This window comes from Triticum aestivum, chromosome 4D, assembly GCF_018294505.1.
Source record: "Triticum aestivum cultivar Chinese Spring chromosome 4D, IWGSC CS RefSeq v2.1, whole genome shotgun sequence".
NCBI classification, from domain to species: Eukaryota; Viridiplantae; Streptophyta; class Magnoliopsida; order Poales; family Poaceae; genus Triticum; species Triticum aestivum.
The window spans coordinates 373,799,824-373,821,075 of record NC_057805.1 but is presented as its reverse complement, the minus strand read 5'-3'; the positions used below and the strand labels follow the sequence as shown (position 1 = coordinate 373,821,075).

The window sequence follows — 21,252 nt, the reverse complement described above, 5'->3', positions numbered from 1 at the left end:
CAAGGTAAGTAACAAAAGTGAGTAAAATGGTGTCCCAATGCTTGGAAACAATGCCTAGGGCTCGTACTTTCATTAGTGCCAACTCTCAACATTATTAACATTATTAAACATCATAATAATCCCTCAAAGTGCAGCAAAGAATCACTCCAAAGTTTCTATTCTATTGGGGAAAGTAGGATGAAATCGCGTAGGTAGCAAACCACCTCAAATTTGCGGCCGAAATTATAAGGATATCCTTGGTAGGACCAAAACTTTACAACAGACGCCGAGTGGACACCATGAGCAACCTGTGAGTCGAAAGTTGAGCACCCTAGATGCGGCAGGTATAAATGCTCGGGCCCTCCATACCCAACCCAAACGGCCGGGTTGTCCGGCGCCCCTCATATCCAACCCATACATGGTGCAGATAGCACGTACGTGGCAGCCACATTGAACTATCAGGTGTGGCCCACACAAAAAACCATTGGTCAACTGGCTTCCTCCTTGGATTTGGTGAGGACACAATTCATGCCATCGCTCAGGTTTGCCGCCCGAGTCATCAAACCCGGCTATTTAAGTCGGCTGGCAAAAGAGACCCTAGCCAGCGCCATTTCCATCCTTTCCCTTGCGTCCGCGCCGCCACCACTCACCATTTTCTCCTCCCCCGACGACAAATAACCTACTACAGGATGCTCAAGCCCAAGCGTTGGTCAGAGACCGCCGCCGAGATGCGCGTCGCAAAGGAACAACGCCACACCCAGATATGCGCTGAGGAGGCGCGTCGCACCACTCACATTGCGGCTAGGGAGAGGGAGGTGGCAGAGGAAGAGGTGTCGGAGGAGGAGGAGTTGAGCATGGAGGAGGAAGACGCGAGCGAGGACAGGGCGAAGGAAGACGTGGCGCCGAGCATGGAGTTTGAGCCTGACACATTTGGTATGGAAGAGGCGATGGGCGAATACAGTGAAGCCGCGGAGGTGGCGACGCAGTTCGAGGAGGAGAAAGCGACCATCCTTGACTCTATCCAATCTGAGCAGGAGATGCTGACAAATTGCACAATTAAACAAAATATAGTTCAAATACTTTGCGGATGCCCGCCTTCGGCCACCGTGTCCAATACGCTGAAGTTGACACCGGTGGCGACGAATCCGGCAGCAGAGTCTATCGTCATCTCTTCCGCCTCCTCCGAGCTTAGGTCCACAGAGCTCGGAGGCTCACCCAATGTGTGCCCGACGATGCGCATGGTATGTCTGCTCCTCGGCGACGAGCGTCTCACCTCCAAACCTTTTTCCCCGCCGCATCTCTCTGTTAATTTGGAGCCTAGGAAAGACGACATAAAATGGCGAATGAATCCGGTTGAGGTGGCTCAGGGAGGCGTCGTGGGAGCTCAGGATGCGACTGGGCTCCAGGGCAGCGATGAATCCGAGCTCAGCAGCGCCGGTGACACAAATCGATGTCGGTGGACGCCTTAATCAGTTGCGATGGTGGCGAAAATAGGTTGGGGGAGGTGTGGGCTAGGGTTTAAAGGCAGGACACCGGCATTTATAGCTGGCAGTGGTCGGATTGGACGCCGACCTTTCGACCATTACTGCGTGAGACGAGCGGCTGCTCGGTTGTCGTGAGACTTTCTCTAGTTGGAGAAAAAGTGAGGAAGAGAGGCTATGTTTCGGGAAAAAGTCAAATTATTAGAAAAAATACGATGTAGAAGATTTGCTAGAAGAAGCCTAATCCCTCAAAGCGAAAATTTGCCCTCAAATTGGGATGTGCTACAAATGCCCTGAAAACCATAGAAAAGTGATATCTGATTTGATTAAGCTCTAGAAGCCTCTAGAGCGTTCTACTTTCCACGCATCAAGCACCGTTGATCTACCAGCAGCTCCACCCTACCCATTCGATTGGTCTGTCTCTAGAAGCCTCTCCGCTCCTCCTCAACATTGGTCAAAGAGACATGACGTACTGCCAGTTGGCTGCAGAACAGTTGTATGGGCTGGGCCATCCATATGGGCCGAAGCAGACGTCGCCGTCACACTAGACGGCGAGCGATTACCGTCTCGGTAAACGGGACAGTTAGCACTAGTAAAGGTCTCACACGCAGCACGAAATTTGCGATTGGCGCGCCACCATTAGAGCGCCGGACTGCAACTCCGGCAGGTAGGGTTTCGCTAACGCAGCGGGTGGGCGCGGCCGCCGGCTATATAAGGACGGCTCCACCCTCCCCTCCCCACCGCCGCCTCCAGAGTTCAGAGTGCAGACCACCCACCACCGTCTCCCTCCCCACTTCAGTCCGGAGAGCTCGGGAAGGAGGAAGCAGGGGCAGGCGAAGCGGCGGGAGCGGAGGACCGACGAGATGCAGATCTTCGTGAAGACGCTGACGGGGAAGACCATCACCCTCGAGGTGGAGAGCAGCGACACCATCGACGCCGTCAAGGCAAAGATCCAGGACAAGGAAGGTACGTGCCGTTCTTCCCGCCCCGTCGCCCTCCATTTCCTCGAGCATCGAGGTTGAATCCACCGTTTCTTGGATTTTGGCTTTGGTTGATCTGCTTTGCTGTGTGGTCTGAATCGATCGCAGGCATCCCTCCGGACCAGCAGCGCCTCATCTTCACGGGGAAGCAGCTGGACGACGGCCGCACCCTCGCCGACTACAACATCCAGAAGGAGTCCACGCTCCACCTTGTGCTTCGCCTCCGCGGCGGCGGCTGCATGATCGAGCCCAACCTCAAGGCCCTCGCTCAGAAGTACAACCAGGGCAAGCTCATCTGCCGCAAGTAATGCATAAACCCCTGCCATGTTTCTCGAACAAATTAGCTAGCTTTTGTTGGTATATATACCTGGATGTGCGACAGTCTCTCATTCCATAAATATGAGAATGGATTTTCAGAACCCGGGTGTCCAGGCACCCTCTTATCCTGATCGCCCATGCAAGTTTTGACTCATCAAGATCTGTGCCAAGTCTTCTACTGCCAGTTGCATTAGCAGGGCTAGTGAACAGTAAGACGGGGAGTAGAAAAATTGAAAACGAGATGGGCCTTTCGTTGGGTACTGTTCATCGTAGGCACATCCCCCGCATCTGTCAGCGCTACCTCTATTGAGAGAAAGATATTGGGGCCCTTCATGCATCCCAGTCAATTTCTCTGACACACACAGCCGCTTCATATACACAACCTAAAACGTTTCGTTTGATTCAATTAAAATTGAAGAGAGAGAGAGCCCTACTACTACGATGAGCCTAGTATGTACCACCGTTCTAGGGAAGTGAAAGAGGGGAGCGCTTTTTCTAATGAAATGAGAGAAGTTTGTGCAAGTGGGACAAAGAGTGTCAGGAGAGAGAGAGCGCTAGTGAGAGTCCGCATGTGAGAGAGGAAGCGTGAGAGATACTATTGTGCATGCATGTCAGCCTACAGACTACGTCTAGACCTGCAGCCTACAGCTAGGACCTGTTGCATGCATCGGTCACCATCAAATTCACTGGATAAGCACACATCTTCTGCAAATGGTCTGCTGCTGGACTGCCCACTGCACGAATCTTGGCAAGCCTGAACGGACAGATAGCAGGGGGTCGGGACACCCGGGTGCCGTCACACATTTTCGCATAAATATTGCTGCTTTGTGTGTTTAGTAGTCGTACAAGGTTATGATTTGCATGTATGCTGGATGTGCGGCAGTCTCCCGTTTGATAAAAATTTCTGCTTTGCTGGTGTAGCCACTAGTCATAGAAGGGCATGGTTTGCATGTCTGTAATTAATTTGTTTGGGCCTCTTGCTGTATGCAGTATATCTGAATTGTTTGTGGGTCAGTGCCAAGGAATGTTATTGATAGAATCACTGGAATGCAATACTTATTTATGTGACTATTATGATGTGCAATTTTAAAAGAAGCATCTTTAATGTCATCTGCCATGTTTCTTTGTTCATCAGTTCCCACTGGTGGCACGTGATTTCTGCACTGTTAATCGTCCATGTACTTGTGTTATATTAGCTTGTTGTCTCTTCATCTTCTCAAGCTGATTGAGTGGTTTGATGGTTGATTGCCTTGCGCTTGCAGGAATGATAAGTTAATTAGACCAGTCACAATACGTGAAAAACCCACGCTTACAGTATAAACTGCTGATTTGAGTCACTGTTTCCTGCAATAGGTGTGCTGATTCTTTGTGAACGATGTGTCATGTAACTGTTTACGATTACTGCTATCTGGTAGCTGAAGTGCTTAGTTGATCATGCATGATCTGTATTGTACCTTTGCTTACAAGATAAGTTGTTAACAGGAAATATTTGTGCTTGTGATGTAGCTGACCTTTTTCACCATTTTGTTTTGTAGGTGCTATTCACGCCTGCCTCCCAGGGCCAAGAGCTGCCGCAAGAAGAAGTGTGGCCACAGCAACCAGGTGTGACTTTCTCTTGTGATTGAATAATCAAATTGTTTTACCCCATATCTGGGGTAGCATCATGCCATCATCCATGTGTTCTCCGGAGTGACGATAACCCAACATGATTTATGTTTGCCAAGATAGTCCAATATGAGCTAGTATTAGTTATTATCATCTTATGGGCTTCTCAAATCTACTACGTACTGGTTTTATGCTATGCCTGATTTGGTAGATCGTTAGTGTGTGTTGTACTGATATGCATTATATGTCTTCACATGTTCACTTGGGAGATATTTCATATACCGACAGCTGAAAGAAATATACTACTATTAAGTTTTGTTCACATGTTCGAATGTTGTAGTATATGTTAAGTTTTGTTCCCACATTGGTCTTTTACCATACCGTTGATCTAATGCATTGCTTCTCCAACCATTTTTTTTCAGTTGCGGTCAAAGAAGAAGTGTAGGTACTGCTGAAGTGCCATGAATGATCAGTTGAATCGGTTGACTACCTGTTTAAGCTTGCCAGAACTGTCAGAGTTCTAAGTATCTTGATGTAATGTTCTTGCTGGATGTTGAAAACTTGGTTTATGGTTCCGGTGCATGCTCGTGACATGATTGTAATATGACAGCTTAGCTCTTTTGGCTGGAGGGAGTGCTTATCTAGTTTATCTATGTGCTGTTCTTGTTGTTTTCGGTCTTGAATCACCTGCTGATGTTGGTCTTTCGTGCCCTTTGTGCTGCTTGTTATGTCAGATCATTGATCGGGCAATGATATCTTTTTTACGAAGTAGGAATGTTGGATGTTCTAGCCTGGTTAGTTACTCATTAGCTATTTTTTCTCTGCTTGTTCCAAATGAATTTCTGCAGCGTAGGGTTACAGCCTGATTGATTTGTGTCTGCGTGCAATGTTTGGTTTGTAGTGGTTATCAGTCAAGTTCGTGCTAGCTTTAAAACGGTGTAGTTGTACATCTTTAAGCCATATAAGAATGCAAATTAATATGGTAGGTTTACTCTTGTGGCTGGACAAATAGAGGGATCTTTGATGTATGTTCAGGATCTATAGCATCATCCATGGATGACAGCTTGACTGTTCCGGCTGGAATGAACAGCACTTGCGCTATGTGCTGCTGTTCGTTATATCTTTGTTTCGATTTGTTTGGTGTATGCTTTGTGCTGCTGCATGGATGTGCCGTCCCTTTAATCAAATCATAATGGTTTTCTTAGGACTAGCTTCTGTATTGATCTTGGCACTAGCTTCTTTTGCTGCCCAATTTTCTGATTCTAGTTCCTCCAACGAAGTTCTTCTTCTTAACACAAGGTTGGAGCTTACGAGCCTTTGCATAATAACTCCAGGTCTCTCTCTCCCTCTCTCTTTTCCGAATGTAGTCTTGATCTACCAGTTTAACTCAAAAACCGTGCTTAGATTCTGGGCTCTGCATCTCCAACTCTTCAACAGTTACAGATCACTGGTGCATGTGAACATTACTCCTGAGTTTCTTTTTTACTTCTCATGTGTCACGAAGTCTTCTGTTCTTGGGAGGATGTAGAAACAGGCGCAAATACACCGGGCCATGCAACTTTCATGTTAAAAGGGTCGGAGAAGCTAACCGTCCAAACTGACAGTTTACCACTTACCTGGTACTGATAGTAAAACGCTAATGCACACAACTGTAACATAAGTAGCATCGTCAACAACGAATAAAAGGTAAACCTACATTCAGATACAGGCTTCGTAGAAAATCTTCATCAGTCTTTTTTAGTTGGTTCTGAATTTCTAATACTCCAACAAACTTGTACAATATGCAAAAAGAAAAAAAAAGGATCGGTAACACCAGCTCGCAAAATTTATCTATTTCCATTGAAGAAAACATGCTGCAAATAAGGTCTGGCATTGCAATGTGTGGTCGGCGAACAAACATGCCCTTAATCCTGATGGACCTGCAGCTTAGCATCATTGCTTTCTAGCTGAGAATACCATGTCAGCATTTCATACATCAACATGAATGAGCCAGAAAAAAAGTTCGCTAAAGGATGAAAGGGAAATCTTTTTTGCCACTCAGCAATTGATCCCACTGAGGATGTATGGATTCATCACTATATTGGAAGGGCAAAATAGCAAGCTACCAGTAATTTGATGGGCATCCAGCTATAAGACCAACCATTAACATCACTCCTTTAGATCCTCAATCTGAATAACCTTGTTTTTAATGGAGGATGCTGAGGGCTGTTACATAATGTAAAATATGATTTCTTAAGCTGTATAGTTTCTGCAGATGAAAAAGGAACCAAGACAATAAATCATTTAGTTATGTTACTATTTCTTCAATGGTACTTGTTTTAGTGGAATCATAGAGTGAGACACACAAAGGTAAATATGAACATGTTGAGTCAAATCTGGCAGCCATGTATAAATAAAAAAGGCGTGTAAATTTTAGACTTTGTGGATAAAAGTGAGTCAAACCCAGCAGGCCAGCACCCATGTATAAAAAAATCGTGTGAATTTTTTTACTCTGTGTATAAAAGAATCGCAATATTAATATTACAAAGAAAAAGAACTGCTACAAACTTGTCTGGGAGACAACGTCCCCAAGTCCTGAGACCTTTTCTTGGCTGGCTTGAAGAAGCACGGCTCGTTTAGGGTTGGAAAGCAGCAGCTGCTGCATGTCCTTTGGGAGGACACTGAATGCTGCTTGGAGGTCTGCCTTCAGTTTCTGGCATGCTGCTATTGATTCAGCAGTAGCTGTCCGAGAATTCTGGATGGCAGAAATTGGAAAATAAACATCAGGATATTTTCAACAAATTATTGAGGGCAGAATAGGTATGTTGACAAGCTAAGCTACTGTCCAAGATATTTCCTTTGGATTATATGCTGAAACATTTTAACATGCAATTTTTAAATATATATCACTAAACAATGGCAAGGCCCCTCTTGTTGTAATGAACTATATCATGGGGGCTGTCACAGTAAATCGAAATTCTTGAGGTTAGGCTGTCAAAACTAATAATATAAGGTGGAAATCTTCAACTGTTCATGTGCATGCATTCCTCCAGTCTATCAAATACAGGAGAATGGTAGACTAGTATCAAACAGCCCTAATTACCGAAGGATATTATTGAAGTGTCACATCACTATTCAGCAAAAAGTTATACGCTTGTAAGGCCAACTCCAATGCTAGACCACATTCTGTCCGGCCATGTCCGTTCTGGCCCAAACGGACAGAAGCGACGGCCCAACGCGCGACCCCATCCGCAAAATTTGTCCGTTTGGCGTGCGGCTCGACCCATTTTCAGCGCAAACTTGCGCAGGGTTTGCGTCCAGACGGACAAAATGAACGGACGCCCACGCGCCCACTCCTCGTCTGCCTCGGGCCCGCCTGTCGACCGCCCACCTACCTCCCACCGCCCACATTTACGACGCACGAGTGGGCGGACCCACTTGCCAGTCACGCATCCACCCGGTCGTCTTTTTTAATGTGGAAGCCGTGGACCGGCCAGTCCACAGACTTCCACTTCCAGAGCTGCGTGCCTCCTTGAGCCCTGACACGAGCAAACCCTAGCCCCTCGGCCGCCGCTCTTCCACCTCCTCTCCACCACCTCCTCGCCGACGGTAATGGTCTGGAAGTGGATCCCCGGCAGGGGGAAGCACGGCCACGAGGCCGGGTCCTCCTCCGGCCGCTGCAACCGCAGCCACTCCACACTTCCTCCACCTCCTCCGGCATTCGCATCTCCCCGCCGGCCGCCCCGCCTCGGCAGCGTCCGTACGTGAAGGCCGAGATCTACCAGAGGTATTGGGAGACGGGCATGCCGCTGCTGTGGAGCGACGTATACCTCCCAAACAACTCGCACCTCTCGGCCGACCGCGTGCCCGTGCCTCCGATCCCGTTGAGCGACCACGCTCGCCGAGAGGGGATCTATCACCGCTGCGCCCGCCTGCCGGCCGACCTCATCAACGACCGCAGGTACACCGTCGATTCGCCGCTCTGGGGCACGTGGTTCCCGGATGAGAACGACCTATGGCGGCAGTCCTACTTTGCCGGTCGTGCTCAAAGCCTGTCACAGGCGCGCTCTGCCAGCCGTGCGCGCGCTCTCAGCCCGTCCCAGACGCGCGGGCGTGCGCTGGTTCACGGCCTGACGCCCACGCCTTCCCCCTCGCGTCCCCGCCACCACCCCCTCCGATGACCGCCAAGGAGGAGGTGAAGCTCATGAGGTGGGTGATGGAGGACTCCGTCCGCACCCACGACGAAGCCCAATGGGAGGGACTCGAAGAGATGATGGCCCTCTCCGCGGCCAGCGACGTCGCCATCCCGGAGCTCGACGCCGTGGTAAAGGAGGAGGCCATGGAGGACGTGCAGGAGGAGGTGCTGGAGGAGCCCGCGGCATGGAACCCGGCCTTGGTCGGCCAGTCCTGCTTGTGGACGGAGACGGTGTCGTGCACGCCGGAGTACGTGTCCGTGCCACCCGTGTGGGTGGTCGCCAACACGTGGTCACCGTCGCCGCCACGGCTAGAGGTTGTGCGGGCGCCTCTCGCAGCCAACTGCACCTGGCAGGGACCGCCAGCCACCTATGGACGCCACCGCCCTACATCGACCTCACGGGCGACAAGGATGACGACAACGACGACGGTCGCGGCGGCGACGACCCTTATCTAATTTTTTTAAATGTCCTTTTAATTTAAGTTTAGTTAAAATGTGCTGGACTGGACTTTGTGGACGTTTATGTATTATAGTAATGTTTTTAAATTATTTGCGTTAGATTTGGGTCAAATTTGCAAGTCCAAAAGCGGACAATATTTGGGATGCGGCGGCCGGTTGGGTGCACCACCGACCGGACGACCGCTAGCGGACGTGCGTGTCCGTTTTGCCAACCCAAACGGAAAAAATCCGGACAAAACGGACGTCCGATTTGGGATCGCCGGTTGGAGTTGGCCTAATGCTTTATTGTTCATTACATCAAAATCCAATGGCGTTACCACCGACTACCGAAGGCGGTTATTCGCAGGTAAAGACAGAACGAAATCCCAGTGCAGTCATGTTACTCTAAACTTCATGACTTTAACATTTAACTCTATTCCATTGCCACTTGGTTTGATTTCTTGCAAGAAAATATCAACAAAACCAGTCACACAAAACATGTGGTTCGTTCAACTAAAACCATATTCATATGCCAGAATAGTTCATACTCAAAATGATCAAATCCTAGTTAATCTGTAGTTCACCATAGACTGATTAATGTTTTCTGGTGCAACATTCCTGTAAGCTAATTAAATGGCAAACTCGTAATAGAGTACAGATTGGTGTGCGCTACAAAGTAGGAGCCTCGTTGGATTTTATTGCAGGAAATTACATGTATTGCATGAAGTATTAAGGGTACATCTGATTAAATGCAAGAAAACCAGTCATGTTCCTTTTAGTATATATGTGGCAAGTCTCAGTGATGTGAATCATTTTTTAGGAGAGCTGCTGAGTATTACGACATTTAGCCCTACAGAGAAGTAAACTATGGAATCACTCAAATAATCATTATAACATATCATTACCAAACTTCCAAAGTTTAGTTCCTAAAGTTCAATGTATCATAAGAAGAAAGGATAATTCAGTCAAACCAAGGAAGTAGACATAAGTAAAAGGCATAACATACATGTTAGGTTGCATCCTATCCACCAATAGGACCTCGAGTTAATTCTTATTTTGATATGGATTTTGGTAGGATAAGGGTCCGAAGGACAAAGATCGAGGGTAGGGCACTCACCCTAATTTAATCACTGCAGGGCCTAATCCCTACCGTGGCAGTGAGGTTCTGAGGCTATTTAGACTTACACTATTGATTCTTTGTTTTGATCGATCAAAAGATACATCAGTTTGCTTGTATAGCACAGCCTTGACCAGTACTAGACTCCATGAGACCATGACTAACCAAACTGGAATTAGCTTAATTGGAGACCTATGCATTGACTAACAAACTCAAAATCTTCCTTAACCAAACAAACTCAAACTCTCTTTTCGATCTCTATCGTGGTGACCTGGCAGGCTGCTAGTGTCCTATACGGAAAGACCTCTTCTTGGAACTTAGAACTACTTTAAAGATATTATCATAACTTCCTAAAGTGTCATCTCCAAAATGGCTATCCTATTTCCCTTAACTTCCTTTATGTGCCCGTCGAACTGAGGCATTCATCCTGCTTGGTTCGTGCTGGCCTAAAGCCTATAGCAGGTGTAGGCAGTCCTTGTCAAAAGAAAAAGGTTATGATTTAGATCCATCAGTCTTAGTTATGCACATATACTGAATTATCGATAATGTGAGTTGTTTGTGAGCTTATCTTCGTAGTTTGTCCTAACAGAAAACGACTACTATTAAGGATTTCTTACTTAAATCTCCATAACTATTAATGATCTATTTATTTTTGCAAGTGACAGTTATAACTTAAGAAAGCATCAGAACAAATATTACCTCCATCTCTTTGAGAAGATACCGCTCAATAACATTAAAAGAATCAATCCTCTCCAACTCGGACATCTTTGACATTAACTTCTCGATATCAACATTCATGCGAGCTTGCCTCCATAACCTTAGCTGATCTTGCTCTGCAGCAGAACGTCTTTGTCGGAACCAAGGCATGAAGTTAGGGCCTTCCAAGAATTTTCTGATAAAGATCAGTGGTGAAACAAAAATGAAAATGTTAGCTTGTGAATCCCTGTTTTGCGAAGTAATTCAAACTAAAAATTCATAAAATATTTTGCCAAAAAAAATGTGGTTCTGGCTTACCTATATAAATCCAACCAATTGGACTTCATCCTTTTCGACAAAAATTTCCCTGGACCTCTAGAAGCCAAACCATTGACAAACTCATCTGCGTGAAATGGTGGAAGTAATGGTGGATCAACGAATGGAGAACTCCCTTCCAGTGGTGTTGTAGTTCTCAGATATGGCCCGAAAGGCGCAAGGAAGTTGGTCGTTAGCTCCAAGAAATGCCGCCTCAATATCTCATTGTTGACGACTGACATGGACTCCTCAATTCTAGGCGACACACCGGCATCAATGAGTCTATTTAGAACAGAGGTGTCGGGCTTTGTAGTTGGCACATATGTGCTCCATAGCGCCTCTTTATGCTCTGTCATGAGGGAAAGAGGGCCTTCTCTCCTCAACTTGATTGAATTCAATAGACCAGTGGGCGAAAACTTACTGATTGCAAGTTTGTCGAGTTTGAGCCTCACAGGTGTCCCATTGGATCCATTTGCTGATGCTGGTGATTGCCCACCTGCTGGGAGCACCCTAGTAGAATTTGGATTCGGGCTTCCCACGGACACCACATTTGGAACACTCTTAAGACTCCTCAGGAAAAACAAGTTCGTCACCCCGAGCACCATCGGTGGGAACACCTCGCCTTCTGCAAGCGCATTAAGGCGAGCGAAGTCCGGATCATGAATAGTGAAGTACGGCCTGAAGTCCACACTATACAAGATTGGAGCAACAAGGCTAACAAGCCCAGCCACAGCCTCGGAGCACTGAGGTGGTGATGGCGCCACAACCAGTATGGGTTCACCAACAACCATGAGTTCCCAAAGAGTCCACAGGTGGAGGAGCAAGCCACGAAACGCAGCAAATAGATCAGCATCGTGGAAGAGCCCATACGGCACCGAGGGGTTCGCCGGCAACAGCGCAGGCGGCGGCCCAGGGTCGTTGGCCGCGGGCGGAAGGTGCACCCGCAGAGCGGCGCTGCCAATGGGGAGCTCCATGGGGCACCCTGGTGACGGCGCCGGCCAGGCGGCAACGTGCGACGCCACCATTGTCAGCGCAGTGTGGCCTATGTCGAAGCAGAGGGGGCCAAGGATCTGCAGCAGCAGGCGGAACAGCGAAGAGTAGGGCGCGTGTGAAAGTATGACAACGGACTTCTGCTCGCCGCCGCGGGGGAGGCGCTCGTCCTGGCGCTGGCGGTTGAAGACGAAGCCGTAGAGGAAGCCGCGGCGGGAGCCCGCCGCGGACGGGGAGGGGTCCGGGAGACGGAAGGAGAAGAGCGAGTCGTGGACGGAGGAGCGGTGGCGCGGGAGGTGGTGGGACATGGAGTCCGGGAAGGAGGAGAAGGCGACGAGGCGGTCGAGGCCGCCGTGGGCGAGCGCGTCGGGCGGGAAGCAGGCCTCCACCAGCTGCCCGCGCTCCAGGTCGAAGCGGATGATGCAGAAGGCCCGCGCCCACCGCGCCAGCGCCGCGGGGTCGGGCGCCGCCGCCGCGCCCGCCTCGGCCGCGTCGCCCCGCAGCGAGACGGACGGGATCCGGTTCATCCCCGCGGCCGCCGGGGGCGCGATGATTTGGGTATTCGGGAGACGTCAGTGGGGAATTGCAACCGCGCGGCCGAATCGGGAGGTTGCTGGACTCGGGAAGCGACGCCGCGGCGGGCGGCGGGCGGCGGCACAGACAGCCGCCGACGGGCAGGGCGGAGGGAATGGGGGGAAAGGTCGCGGGTGGATCGGACGGGGCGTGATCTCCGTCTGGGATCTGCCTCGCGGGGCGGGCTGTGGGTGAGTTCGGACTGGCGTTCCTTTGCGGCGCAGACGTGCACTTCTGTTTTGTGTTTGTTGCTTGCCAGTTTGCCGTTTACGGGTAGTAATCGGTTACACGGTTCCACTCGGTTCATCGGTTGGTACCTTGCCGGACTCGATTTAGTTTTCCTTGCAGTCCGTTTTTTTTTCTTTGACATGGACTCCAATGCAGTTCATCAAACGAACGGCATCAAATGTTTACGGGAACGATAACTGCCGAACATTCGGATTTTTTGAACCTGCAGCCGAACGTGCGTGTAGCCGTTGCACGAATTTTGATGGTATCCCATTGCCACGTCATCCCAGGGACGCGTTCGGGTTGAAGGCAAATTCCCCCGAACGTTTTTTTACTAGCGTACCTTATCCTTTCCCCGACAATCACCGGCTCACCCACTCCCCCGAGTATCCCCTCACCTTATCATTCCGGCGATTACAGCGGCGAGGCCTTTCGGCGGTTGGAGCAGCGGCGTGCGGGGCACGAGTGCTGCGGGAGGGCGCCGTATGCGGGCACCACGTTGTGAACCTGCGGGAGGAGGCGGCGGCGAGGATGGCCCGCGGGAGGAGGCGGCGAGGTTGCGACCCGCGGGGAGGGGGCAACGGCGAGTGCGGCTGCGAGGATGCGGCCCGCGGGAGGAGGCGGCGAGGTTGCGACCCGCGGGGAGGGGGCAACGGCGAGTGCGGCTGCGAGGATGCGGCCCGCGGGAGGAGGCGGCGAGGTAGCGTGGCGCTCCCGGTCGCGCCGGCCACCCACATCCTGGCGCTTGCCAGTCGCCGACAGCGCCGTCGGCGAGGACCCGTTCGCGGCATCGCTTGCCGGGTCGCGCGAGTACGGCGGCGAGGATGCGAGAGGGCTGCATCCGGCGGCTACGTAGCCTGTAGCTATGGAGGCTGACGCGGGACATGAGGGAGGGAGTGGCTAGTGATGGGGGCGAGGGATGGCGCCGCCACGGCCAGCATGTCCACGGGACGCCGGGGTCCTGCGAGGTGGACTCCGCCAAGACCGGCGGCAAGGGCTCCCGCGGTGCACTGAGCAGTTCGGTAAATGGGAGGCACTCGGGACGCACAATCTGTCAAAACATGCAGGTGACGATGACATCTACACTGCATTGCTTTCGTTGATGGTACTGGTTCAGATCGACTGGTTGGTAGATCTTCATGGTACTGAATGTTACTCGTATTCTTTTTGCATTTCAGTAATCGGTTAAAACAACACTACCTTTTTCCGATCAATATGCCCTTGTGGACTCAGAATAGTGCCACTTCAATTAGTGTCATTTCTTTAGCTCAGTTACTACTACATAGCTTCGGCTGGCATAGGTTGCAGTTTTAGATTCACATTTAGTAAATAAAGATGGCAGGTATGCATGGCAACATTTTTTTAAATTTCCAGGATGATGACAATTTTTAGTAAATGACAATTTGTTACCAGAAAAGTTGCCATGGGAAATTTTTAGAGTGAAAAAAATTCTAAGTTTTTATCAAAAAGTTGTCGTGGCAAATTGTACAGAGAAAATAATTCTAATTAGTTATCAAAAAAGTTGCCATGGCAACTTAAGATGCTAAAAAACATGGCAAACTTATAGATGTTTAAAAACATGGCAAACTTGCCATAGCAATTTAAGACGTTCAAAAACATGTCAAACTTTACGATGTGCAAAAACATGGCAAACTTTTTTAATTAACATGTTCAAAAACATGCAAATTTTCCATGGCAAAGTTATAGATGTTCAAAAACATGGCTAACTTGCCATGGCAACTTAAGATGTTCAAAAATATGGCAAAGTTTCAGGTGTTCTAAAACATGGCAAACTTGCCATGTCATTTTTAAAATGCTCAAAACCATTTGAAACCTGCCACGACAAACTAAAGATGTGCGAAAACGTGACAATCTTTTTTTAATTAAGTTTGTACAAAAACATGGCAAACTTCTTTAACTAAGATGGTCAACGGCAAACTTGCCATGGCAACTAAAGGTGCTAAAAAACATGGCAACCTAATATGCTCAAAAACATGGCAAACTTACCATGGCAACTAAAATCAATATTTTTGTTTACAGCTGTTTTTTTTCATGGCAACTAAATGCATTCTTTTCCATGATTCGTTGTGTCTTTTTGTCATGTCCATCCAAAGAATGTTTGTCATGGCCATTACAAATTAGTTTGAGTTTCTCACAAATTGACCATGGAAAAATTATTTTTCATTTGATCTTGGCAAGTTTAGAAATTAACCATGGAAAATTTAGTAATTGACCATGACAAATTTATTTTTCATTTGATCTTGGTAAGTTTAAAAATTAACCATGGCAAATTTACTTTGCAGATCATGCCAAATTTTAGTTTCATGTATTTGCATTACAACATTTTTTTAGTAAATGAGAATGGCATTATTTAGTAAATGACCATGCAAGTTTTTAGTAAATGCCGATGGAATTTTTTTAGTAAATGGCCATGGCATATTAAGTTTACGATTCATGGCAATTTTTTACTCTTCTAGTTTTTCATGGCAAATTTACCTTTTTTCCTAAGACGATGGCAATTCTTAGCAAATAACCATGGCAAGTTTAGTTGAAGAATCATGGCAAGTTTGGTTAACGAATCATGGCAATTTTATTTTCATAGATCATGGTAGTTTTTAGTAATTGACGATGGCAAATTTAGTTCATAGACGACGCAAATTTTATATTTTCATTAACTCACCATGGCAAATTTATTCCATTGATCATGGCAAAATTAATAACTGGCCATGGCAAATTTTGTTCATAGATCATGGCAAATTTTAGTAAATGACCATGGCAAATTAAGTTTATGATTTCATGGAAAATTTCATTACTTAACCATGGCAAAAAAATAAAATTGATGCTAAATTTCGTAATTGACCATGGCAATTTTGAGTTTATACATCATGGCAAATTTTCGTTCCATGTATCATGACTAATGCCGGAATTATTCACTCATAATAATATCTGCTTTTTAAAAAAACATGTTAATGCATGGGGTAATGTGCATCACAGTAAAATTAAAACAACAACAACTTTACATCACTTTTGGCCACCATTGCCAACCTTTGTCATCTTTGTTTTGCCATAATGCGTGCTTTTTTATGAGCATGGCATTTTTTTTGCTTCTTTGTGCAACTTGTCAAATTTACTTTTTATGCGCCCATGGAAAATTTAGTTTTATGGTCATGGCAAATTTGTCTTTATGCATCACGGCATTTTTAGTGTACAAACCATGGCATTTAATTTTTAATTTATGTAGCACGGCAATTTTATATTTTCGTTGCACCACGTCAATTTTTTATTTTTTGTAAAGCATGAAATTTTTGCTAGTTGTCATCTAATTTTACTTTTTTCTATAGGTAGTGTGTGGTAGTTTTAACAATTATAGCAATTGATGGCAATTTCTAGATTTTTTGGCATTTTTATTGTACTTTTTTCTCAAATTTTCAGCTGGTTTTTCTTTAGTTTTTTGTGTTTTTACTGCAATATCATTTGTTGATTTATATTTTTATGTACATAATAGGTTCTGACTGGTTTTTTGTCACTTTTGTTTAATTTCTTTTTGCAAAGGGAATTATTTGGGCTAGCAGGCCTAACAGAAGGTCTAGGTAACGTGAGGGTGGAACGTTCGGGATGGAGGATTTTTGGGCCGAACAAATTTGTTCGATCGATGGACCATCCAGTACGAACGACTCGTTCGGTCTGGGAGACCCCCAGACCGAACGTACGGTACTTATCGATGTCCAATGTTTATACATTCGGATGTGTTTGCGGACAGTGATAAAAGGCGGCCACCAATCTTAGTACATCAAATGATGCTGATAGAGATTGTTTTTTGCTGGCTCAACAGATGGGACACCATAAAACTGTATTACAATCTGACTGTATCCAAAGTTACTGAAGCTCTACTAGCTGGTGGTTTCTCGTCAACAACTAGCTCCTCAATATTTCATGAATGTGCATTGATTGCTTGCGGTTTTGATGAGGTTAGTTTTGTTTTTCTGTCCAAGGGAAGCCAATACGGTGGCGCATAAGAGCAAGTATAATAGTCCTACTCAGCCGGCTATAAGCGATTCCACGTCAGCAAATATCTGAGCTGGAGGGAAGTAAAGGCAGGAGAGAGAAGGGAGCGAGCGCTTGACAAAGCGCCCGGCTGTAGCACAAGACGCGAGGGAGTTCCGCCCGCATGCAGCCTGAAGCCAGCGCTAGGGCCGCTGCTCCCGATTCCCTGTACCTCACCATCCAATCAACTGCTTTTCCCTTTCTCTTCTTGCATGTACACATTAATTACTCTAGTCAGCCAGCAGCTCATGTAGAGCCAGCCTTATTACACAAGACGTCTTTTACAGCAGCTATTGCTGACAAGGCACACGTATAGAGCCAGCAGCGGACGACTCTATTAGCCATGCTCTAAGATAGCTAGGTATCCTTAAAATCCTGTAGATTATGTTTGCTGAGTCAATGAACACCTTAGCTTTCTTTTGCCCTTCTTTGTTGAAAGATGTATCTGTTTTTACCAATCAATAAAGCTAGCCGGATGGCTTTCTCTCAGAAAAAAAGACAATTGAACGGGAGGTCGTTGCTGGCGGGAGGACAAGCATGCGGGCCAAGCATTTGCGTTGGGCAAATGACATGATGCAGGCATGATTACCACAGAGTCATGTCATCTAGGCAAAGCTTCTCCATGTAGATCAACAATGCCACTGCCGAGTTGACAACATCGTTCATAGGTTTCTAAGGGCGGCAACATCATGGACATGAACCGACGATGACATAATGAAAAGCAGGGATGTCCCTAACCATTGCAGTAAGGTCCTCCCCACTCAAACGGGTGATAGAGTACCCAAAGACGAGGTGATCCGCCGTCTCAAGATGGCGTCGACAACCACATTCAACACCGGTGACGAGGTTCTTCCAGCGGAACATGTCACGGGTGTGGATATGTACGAGACTCATATATACGAGAGGCTAGACGAATAACCACATGCGTGAACGCACAAAGCAAAAAAGTGAAAGAGTAAGTTCGTACACACCAATGTGCCTTCTAAAATTCACTAGCAAAGTACCCATTGCGTTGCAACGCATCCAAAATAAACTAATGCATGTGTCACGAACTTGAAAGAAAATCACTCTATTTTTTGGTATATATATCTCTAAAAGTATGTTAGGTTTCGCCCAAAATGTATTCCTCATATATGTTTGGATGAGATGGGGGAGGGACGGGGATGTCTGGAGAGACTAAGTGGTTTTCTGCAAATGTAGAGCAGAGTGGTAGGGGTCATTTCACAAATAATATGACAGCTTGCGTCACATGCGTTAGATGCAGACAGGATGGTCAGAAATGACGGATGACAGACACACCACCAGGTCTTTCATAAGAGTAGAGATTTTTTATGACTAGTAGATACCCCACGTGTTGCTGCGGAAATTTCCAGTCTTTTGTTGAGAATCTCTTTAGAGCATAACACAATTCATACACTGGCTATTGGAAGTCTCAAAGAGTAAACAAAAGGTTTGTCATGTGATCGATCTAACAAAACTGTAAAGCCCTACCTCGGTACTGTAAATATTTCATGGGGAAAAGCAATGTACCGTAAATAGATTCCGACATATTATAAATCCTATCTTTGCTAAGCAAAACATGGGAACTTCCATAGGACAACTATGTGTGATGCTCACTTTTTGTAGACAAATGAATTTTCTAACGAAACAAACCTAGAATAACAGGGAGGGACTGTTGGGGATCGTAGCAGAATTTTAAAATTTCCTACGCATCACCAAGATCCATCTATGGAGTATACTAGCAACGAGGGGAAAGGAGTGCATCTACATACCCTTGTAGATCGCGAGTGGAAGCGTTCCAATGAACGGGGTTGATGGAGTCGTACTCGCCGTGATCCAAATCACCGATGACTGAGGTGCCGAACGGACGGCACCTCCGCGTTCAACACACGTACGGAGCAGCGACGTCTCCTCCTTCTTGATCCAGCAAGGGGGAAGGAGAGGTTGATGGAGATCCAGCAGCACGACGGCGTGGTGGTGGATGTAGCGGGATCTCGGCAGGGCTTCACCAAGCTTCTGCGAGAGGGAGAGGTGTTGCAGGGGGAGAGGGAGGCGCCAGGGGCTGTTGTGTTGCTGCCCTCCCTCCCCCCCACTATATATAGGCCCCCTGGGAGGGGGGCGCCGGCCTGGAACCCATCTACATGGGGGGGCCGGCGTCCAAGGGGAAAGGGGGGTGGCTTCCCCCCCCCCAAGCCAAGTGGGGCGCCCCCCACCCCTAGGGTTTCCAACCCTAGGCGCAGGGGGAGGCCCAAGGGGGGCGCCCCAGCCCACTAAGGGCTGGTTCCCTTCCCACTTCAGCCCATGGGGCCCTTCGGGATAGGTGGCCCCACCCGGTGGACCCCCGGGACCCTTCCGGTGGTCCCGGTACAATACCGATAACCCCCGAAACTTTCCCGGTAGCCGAAACTGGACTTCCTATATATAATTCTTCACCTCCGGACCATTCCGGAACTCCTCGTGACGTCCGGGATCTCATCCGGGACTCTGAACAACTTTCGGGTTTCCGCATACTCATATCTCTACAACCCTAGCGTCACCGAACCTTAAGTGTGTAGACCCTACGGGTTCGGGAGACATGTAGACATGATCGAGACGCCTCTTCGGTCAATAACCAATAGCGGGATCTGGATACCCATGTTGGCTCCCACATGTTCCACGATGATCTCATCGGATGAACCACGATGTCGAGGATTCAATCAATCCCGTATACAATTCCCTTTGTCAATCGGTATGTTACTTGCCCGAGATTCGATCGTCGGTATCCCAATACCTTGTTCAATCTCGTTACCGGCAAGTCTCTTTACTCGTACCGTAATGCATGATCCCGTGACTAACTCCTTAGTCACATTGAGCTCATTATGATGATGCATTACCGAGTGGGCCCAGAGATACCTCTCCGTCACACGGAGTGACAAATCCCAGTCTCGATCCGTGCCAACCCAACAGATACTTTCAGAGATACCCGTAGTGTACCTTTATAGTCACCCAGTTACGTTGTGACGTTTGGCACACCCAAAGCACTCCTACGGTATCCGGGAGTTACACGATCTCATGGTCTAAGGAAAAGATACTTGACATTGGAAAAGCTCTAGCAAACGAACTACACGATCTTTGAGCTATGCTTAGGATTGGGTCTTGTCCATCACATCATTCTCCTAATGATGTGATCCCGTTATCAATGACATCCAATGTCCATAGTCAGGAAACCATGATTATCTGTTGATCAACGATCTAGTCAACTAGAGGCTTACTAGGGACACGTTGTGGTCTATGTATTCACACATGTATTAGATTTCCGGATAACACAATTATAGCATGAACAATAGACAATTACCATGAACAAAGAAATATAATAATAACCATTTATTATTGCCTCTAGGGCATATTTCCAACAGTCTCCCACTTGCATTAGAGTCAATAATCTAGTTACATTGTGATGAATCGAACACCATTGCGTCCTGGTGTTGATCATGTTTTGCTCTAGGGAGAGGTTTAGTCAACGGATCTGCTACATTCAGGTCCGTATGTACTTTACAAATTTCTATGTCTCCATTTTGAACACTTTCACGAATGGAGTTGAAGCGACGCTTGATATGCCTGGTCTTCCTGTGAAACCTGGGCTCCTTCGCAAGGGCAATAGCTCCAGTGTTGTCACAGAAGAGAGTCATCGGGCCCAACGCATTGGGAATCACCCCTAGGTCGGTAATGAACTCCTTTATCCAGACTGCTTCCTGTGCTGCCTCTGAGGCCGCCATGTACTCCGCTTCATATGTAGATCCCGCCACGACGCTTTGCTTGCAACTGCACCAGCTTACTGCTCCTCCATTCAAAATATACACGTATCCGGTTTGTGACTTCGAGTCATCCAGATCTGTGTCGAAGCTAGCGTCGACGTAACCCTTTACGACGAGCTCTTCGTCACCTCCATATACGAGAAACATGTCCTTAGTCCTTTTCAGGTACTTCAGGATATTCTTGACCGCTGTCCAGTGTTTCATGCCGGGATTACTTTGGTACCTTCCTACCAAACTTACGGCAAGGTTTACATCAGGTCTGGTACACAGCATGGCATACATAATAGACCCTATGGCCGAAGCATAGGGGATGACACTCATCTTTTCTCTATCTTCTGCCGTGGTCGGGCATTGAGCCGTGCTCAATTGCACACCTTGCAATACAGACAAGAACCCCTTCTTGGACTGATCCATATTGAACTTCTTCAATATCTTGTCAAGGTACGTACTCTGTGAAAGACCAATGAGGCGTCTTGATCTATCTCTATAGATCTTGATGCCTAATATATAAGCAGCTTCT

At 47.4% G+C, this 21,252-nt stretch overlaps 2 protein-coding genes and 1 long non-coding RNA gene across 3 annotated transcripts; 2 read left to right on the top strand and 1 right to left on the bottom strand.

Annotated features, from left to right (window-relative positions):
- The first annotated feature begins 941 nt into the window (after positions 1-941).
- Positions 942-4,949, top strand: LOC123098002 (ubiquitin-like). Its single transcript, XM_044519870.1, has 5 exons — positions 942-953; positions 2,324-2,426; positions 2,549-2,744; positions 4,294-4,360; positions 4,786-4,949. Exons 2-5 carry the CDS (start codon positions 2,324-2,326, stop codon positions 4,816-4,818), a joined length of 399 nt encoding a protein of 132 aa, XP_044375805.1. The 5' UTR covers positions 942-953; the 3' UTR covers positions 4,819-4,949.
- A 1,874-nt stretch (positions 4,950-6,823) lies between these two features.
- On the bottom strand, positions 6,824-12,911 carry LOC123097999 (protein DENND6B). The gene is made up of 3 exons (XM_044519866.1): positions 11,107-12,911; positions 10,792-10,984; positions 6,824-7,097 (listed from the first exon to the last, which is right to left on the bottom strand). Exons 1-3 carry the CDS (start codon positions 12,618-12,620, stop codon positions 6,903-6,905), a joined length of 1,902 nt encoding a protein of 633 aa, XP_044375801.1. The 5' UTR covers positions 12,621-12,911; the 3' UTR covers positions 6,824-6,902.
- Positions 12,912-13,104: 193 nt separating this feature from the next.
- On the top strand, positions 13,105-17,355 carry LOC123098000 (uncharacterized). The gene is made up of 2 exons (XR_006447613.1): positions 13,105-13,961; positions 16,447-17,355. It is a non-coding gene; the product is annotated as an uncharacterized lncRNA (long non-coding RNA).
- The last annotated feature ends 3,897 nt before the right edge of the window (positions 17,356-21,252 follow it).

Bases quoted from the DNA above. Each gene is read 5' to 3' on its own strand.
- LOC123098002 (XM_044519870.1), top strand. From the start codon at position 2,324: ATGCAGATCTTCGTGAAGACGCTGACGGGGAAGACCATCACCCTCGAG. The intron at 2,427-2,548 runs GTACGTGCCGTT...AATCGATCGCAG, and splicing joins AAAGATCCAGGACAAGGAAG to GCATCCCTCCGGACCAGCAG. The intron at 4,361-4,785 runs GTGTGACTTTCT...ATTTTTTTTCAG, and splicing joins AGTGTGGCCACAGCAACCAG to TTGCGGTCAAAGAAGAAGTG.
- LOC123097999 (XM_044519866.1), bottom strand. From the start codon at position 12,620: ATGAACCGGATCCCGTCCGTCTCGCTGCGGGGCGACGCGGCCGAGGCG. The intron at 10,985-11,106 runs GTAAGCCAGAAC...GATCTTTATCAG, and splicing joins AATTGGTTGGATTTATATAG to AAAATTCTTGGAAGGCCCTA. The intron at 7,098-10,791 runs GTAATATTTGTT...TCTGCCATCCAG, and splicing joins ATCTTCTCAAAGAGATGGAG to AATTCTCGGACAGCTACTGC.